This window comes from Sciurus carolinensis, chromosome 17, assembly GCF_902686445.1.
Source record: "Sciurus carolinensis chromosome 17, mSciCar1.2, whole genome shotgun sequence".
NCBI lineage: Eukaryota > Metazoa > Chordata > Mammalia > Rodentia > Sciuridae > Sciurus > Sciurus carolinensis.
In genome coordinates this window covers 21,393,778-21,398,825 of record NC_062229.1, presented here as the reverse complement: position 1 = coordinate 21,398,825, position 5,048 = coordinate 21,393,778, and the positions used below count along the sequence as shown (strand labels likewise).

The window sequence follows — 5,048 nt, the reverse complement described above, 5'->3', positions numbered from 1 at the left end:
TCTATAAAGGTGTAGTGTTCGCTTGAACCTGCAGCACCTCCTCTAGACCTTAAATCATCTCTGGATTGCATTTAATACAACGTAAGCGACTCTGAACATAGTTGTCCATACCCGTGCGGGTGATACTGCAGATCCAGCTCCAGGGTGCTCAACCACTAAGCTACATTCCCAGCCCCTTTTATTTTTTGTTTTTAGAATTTTGTGGTGGTGGAGTACTGGGGATTGAACTCAGGGGCACTGGACCACCCTATTTTGTATATTTTATTTAAAGACAGGGTGTCACTGAGTTGCTTAGGGCCTCGCTGTTGCTGAGGCTGACTATAAACTCGCAATCCTCCCGCCTTGGCCCCACTAGTTGCTGGGATTACATGCATGCCCACTGCGCCGGGCCCCTTTTATTTTTAGAGACAAGTTTTCACTTAAGCTGCTGAGGCTGGCCTCTACTTTTGACCCTCCTGCCTCAGTCTCCCAGGTTGCTAGGAATGCATCATTACACCTGGCTACCGTATTCTTTAGGGAATCATGACCAAAAAAAAAAAAAGTCAGTGCATGTTCAGTACAAACATGGGGGTTTCCACGAATATTTCTAACCTGTGGTTAGTTGAATCCATGAACTTGGAACCCATGAAAAATGAAGGTCAACTGTACTTGTAACCACAAATCTCCATACCCGGTCGGTCCTGTCATTTGTGGACATGCACAGGTGCGTATGTTCCCAGCTAGAGCTGGACAGGGCCACATTCTGCCTTCCTGTTTCTGCTATCTTGCTACCTAGTTCAACAAGAGGCTGCCTTCATGAGAAAAGATGTTGTTAGGCACACGCGACAGTCCTGCTGGCCCTGAGTTCAATGTGAATGGACCTGCCATGTGTGGACATGTGTCCTTTAACAGAAACACCCATAAACAAAGTTATGTGTGGGCCTGCTGATGGAAATGCCATGACCAGAGGTGGGAAGGAACCTCAGTCCCTGTCCCCGGGAGCCATGGGCCAGTATTTGCTAATTTGGTTTCTATGGCAACTTTATAGAACACAACTAGCAAAAATAATGAGAGTGACTGCCTTGCACAGCCGGAGGGTCTGGAGAGCAGGCCAGGGGTTCAAATCCCAGCTCTGGGCAACTGTCCCCTGCCTCGGTTCCCCGTCCCCTTCCTCAGTTCCCCGCTGTAACTTGGTGACAAACATTGGACTTCCCCTGGGCTGACGGAAGGCCACTGGGATCGTGTACGTGGATGTTGGGGACGTGGCCATCGCCACATCAACAGCAGCTCTTGGTTGCAGATCCACAGTCGGGCTCACTCCTGCCCTGAGCCTCGGCTCCCCCTCTGGAGAAGGGAAGCCCCCGCCAGGACGCCACCCGCTTGCCACATGCCTGATGAGGACCTGGGGCCAGAGGAGCTGGGGCAGGACCAGGACTCCACAGAGCAGCCTCAGGGTAGTGTTTATTACCAGAAGGACGCCCGCGCCACCTCCAGGCACCAGACAGTTTTGACACGTGTGACTTGAAGGCACTGGTTTCCATCCAGCCCCGCGCCTGCCCTGCAGGGCCTGGGCACGGGAGACCCCACCACCAAGCAGCCTCCTCTCGGCTGCGGCTCCGGCGCGGACACTCAGGGTCCGGGTCGCCCTGTGCCTCAGAGCTTCCCAAGATGGAGCGAGACAGGGTGGCCACCAGGCTGCGGGGCTCAAGCACCGGGCTCGTGGCTGGGGTGGAGGAGGGGCTACGAGACACTGGGGGGCAGGCGGGCAGCTGCTGTCTTCTCCACCACGAAGCCATAATTGTACTGCAAGGAACCGAGAGGGCGGTGAGGCAGGGGCCAGTGTGCCTGGGGAGGGCAGAGCACCAGGGGACGGCAGCCCGGGTGGCCCCAACACCTCTGTGCACCCCTCTGCACCCTCGTACCCACCTCCTCCTCAATGTCTGCCAGCGACTTGATGGTGAGGTCCCCGAAGGCAGAGAAGGCCTGGTAGGGAGGGGCACGTTGGTCTTGGGCCTCCGTCCCGGGACCTCCCGTTCCTCCATGTCTAAGGAGGCCGCACCCAGACTTGTCTGGACATACGCTCCCCAGCTCCTGCCAGGGCCTCGGGCTACCCACATCCAGCTACCCACTTCTAGCTACCCTCCTGACTGTCCCCATTCCGGGACTGGAGGCCTCTGGCTGCCACCCCTTAGCTCCACCCCTCCTAGCCCAGACACTGGGTCTCCATGCTGGGGGGCGGGAGGCAGGGGTCTCCTGGCATCTGAGCAGCGGGGATGGAGCAGACCCGCCTCTGCAGGGCTGGCTCACCAGTGGGCCACAGCTCTTGCTCTCGAATCGGGGGTGCAGCGTGAAGGGAACCCCATCCATGGCTGGAAGAAACATAAAGGGGGAGAATCACCAGGGGCCAGCACACTGCTGCCTACCACCCTGCCAGGTTGCCGGGCTTGGGACAGGGTGTGGCACATGGTAGAGCACTTGCCTAGCATGGCTGAGGCCACAGGTTCCATCCCCAGGACCTCAAAAAACAACATCCTAGAGTTGGGGTAGGGGAATGGGGGACAGGCCCTGCTGCCTTCCCGGGGCTGTGACCTGGGGCAGCCGCCCACTCCAGGCCTTGGCTTCTGTACTCCACCCACCTGAGATGCCGTAGAGACTGGATGCCTCATAGATGGAGTCACTCCTCCGCAGGGTGGACGCCCGAGAGCCCAGCCTTGACAGCGTCCGCTCTGGAAAGCTACTTTTGCTGGTGGAGAGGGGACAAGGACCCTGGTCAAGCCTTAGCCCCCTCGTGAGCTCCCCCAACCCCTACACCCAAGGGCTCACCTGGGCTGGCTGGATGGGTCCAGGGAGAGGCCCCGCATTTCCCGGCTGAGACCTCGGGGCTTGGGCACTGGCTTTGGGGCCTTGGCCTTCTTACACCAGATGGCAAAGCCACCCATGTCACTGGAGTGGGAGGGAAGAGAAGAGGGGTCCTGGCACACTGTACAGGCAGGGCTGAGACTAGCTGCCCCAGGGCAGGCCAGGAACCTGGGCCTCAGGGTGACCTCCACTTGGGAGGGGATTTTTGTTTCAGCATCTCAGCCTCCACCCTGACCAACATACTAACTAAAACTTCAGGGTGCAGTCAATGTTTTAGCTGCTTAAGCACACCAACTCAGTGACTCTTCACGATGCCCCTGCAGACTGGTACAGCTGTCCCCACTTCAACATGCAGAATTAGAGGCACAGACAGGTGGCAGAAGGACAGGATAACTCAAGGGAGTCCAGGAGGATCAGAGGCATAAGATCAAAAGTTGGAAGGAAGGGAAAGAAGCCCAAGGTTGGGGGAGGCCCTACCCGACTCGAAGGTATCCGGGCACTGTCTTGGTCTTCCCACTCAGCCGAACATCAAAGACAGCCATGTCTGCAGCCCCCAGGGGCACCAGCTTCACGCACATACGTTTCTTCTTGGACACAGAGGCCTCTGGGGGTAGGGGACAGGGGAGTGAGAGAGAGAAGTGGAGCAGGGTGGGAGTACCCAGAGAGGGCTCCAGGAGATGCTTATCAGGGCACTGGGTAAGGAAGCCACCTGGATAGCATTGGGGAGATGGTTAAATCACAAATGGTATAGTACTAGAAGGAGACTGCATAAAGACTTCGGAAGCCAGAGGAGTAAGCTGATCTTTGGAGATGCAAAGGAGCATTCATGGGGTGGCCATAAGTATCCATCCTGGTCCTCCAAGCCATACTTTCCCCAGTTCTCTAATCCAGGGGTCAGCAAACTATTACTCCTTAGCCTGTTTCTGTACAGCATGTGAAGTAATAATGAGTTTGACACTTTTTATAGAGGTTTTTTTTTTTTTTTAAGGAAGAAAGAATATACCATCTATCCACTGGCCTGCAAAGCATAAAATATTTACTTTTGCCCTTTTTTTTTTTTTTTTTGCTGTACTGGGGATTGAACTCAGGGCCTTGTGCTTGTGAGGCAAGCACCCTACCAGCTGAGCTATCTCCCCAGCCCTCGATTTTGCCCTTTATATAACTTTACCAACTCCAGTATCAGTGAATATTCCCTGAGAGTCAAGTTAAAATGGCAAGAAACGTTGGGAAACGGGTCAGGCTGGAAAAGCCATATGAGGGTTGCAGGATCGAAGGGTGAAGCTGAGACCGAGCACAAGGGATCAGCTAGGCAAAGAGGTTGGAAAGGGCGCTCCAGGCAGAGGAAACGGCGTGTGCAAAAGCCTGGAAGTGAAAAGAACTGCGCGGGTCTTGCTTGGCTACGAAGTAAGGAGGTAAGAAGGAGCAGCGACGGTAACGAGACAGGTCGCATGTATGGAACTCTTGGTCTAGGACACAGACAGTGCCAAACACACATTTTGACTCAGGACAGAGGCCGTCGCTCCGCCTTAGAACGGGGTCCAGGTCCTCAGTCAACCCTGTCATCACCGGTGAGCCGACAACGCAAGCCTCCTCCCTGCTTTCCCCGAAGGAACCCTGACATCTCCGGCCCGGGACGCGTGTCTTACTGGAGTCCAGGGGGTCGCAGACAGGAGAGAAGCCCGGCGGCAGGGAGCTCTTGTCCACCACGACCTGGATATCGACCACCACATTCTCCTGCGGGTTCTGGGGGTGGAGGGGAGCGAGGATCGCTCAGCAGGGACGGAGCGCCCGGCACCGGGCCTCGCGAATGGACACGGGCAGTGAAGGGACCCCGGTGATGCGGTAGGCCGGCACCCTTACCTCTAGGCTGCCCAGGGGACTGAGGCACAGGAAGTAGCCAGATTTCTGCGCGAAGCTCTTGCCGAAGCTGGCGGGCGCGCCCTCGACCGTGCAGGAGATCTACCGGGAGGACGCGGGTCAGCGCCAGGCTCCCACCGGCCGCGGTCGCCCCCGCCCCCCGCCACTGCTCACCGCGCTGAATCCCCGCGGCGGGGGCGCCGAGGCCGAGGACCAGGCCAGGCTGGCCAGTGGCGTCGCGTCGGGCCCGGGCCCGGGATCCATGCTCCCAGCCGAGCGCGGAAGACAGGGAACAGCCTCGGTTTGCCCAGCGCTTTCCAGTCGGCGGAGCTCCGGCAGGAGTCTGACTACAA

General features: G+C 57.3%; 1 protein-coding gene across 1 annotated transcript; it reads right to left on the bottom strand.

Annotated features, from left to right (window-relative positions):
• Positions 1 to 1,008: 1,008 nt before the first annotated feature.
• Positions 1,009 to 5,048, bottom strand: Mvb12a (multivesicular body subunit 12A). The gene is made up of 9 exons (XM_047531687.1): positions 4,870 to 5,048; positions 4,699 to 4,797; positions 4,485 to 4,581; positions 3,316 to 3,442; positions 2,803 to 2,922; positions 2,616 to 2,722; positions 2,287 to 2,348; positions 1,906 to 1,962; positions 1,009 to 1,782 (listed from the first exon to the last, which is right to left on the bottom strand). Exons 1-9 carry the CDS (start codon positions 4,957 to 4,959, stop codon positions 1,720 to 1,722), a joined length of 822 nt encoding a protein of 273 aa, XP_047387643.1. The 5' UTR covers positions 4,960 to 5,048; the 3' UTR covers positions 1,009 to 1,719.

Excerpts from the sequence above, each read along its gene's own strand:
- Mvb12a (XM_047531687.1), bottom strand. The coding sequence starts at position 4,959 with ATGGATCCCGGGCCCGGGCCCGACGCGACGCCACTGGCCAGCCTGGCC. Across the intron at positions 3,443-4,484 it reads CTGCGACCCCCTGGACTCCA|AGGCCTCTGTGTCCAAGAAG; the intron begins GTAAGACACGCG and ends CCCTACCCCCAG. Across the intron at positions 2,349-2,615 it reads CAGTCTCTACGGCATCTCAG|CCATGGATGGGGTTCCCTTC; the intron begins GTGGGTGGAGTA and ends TGTTTCTTCCAG.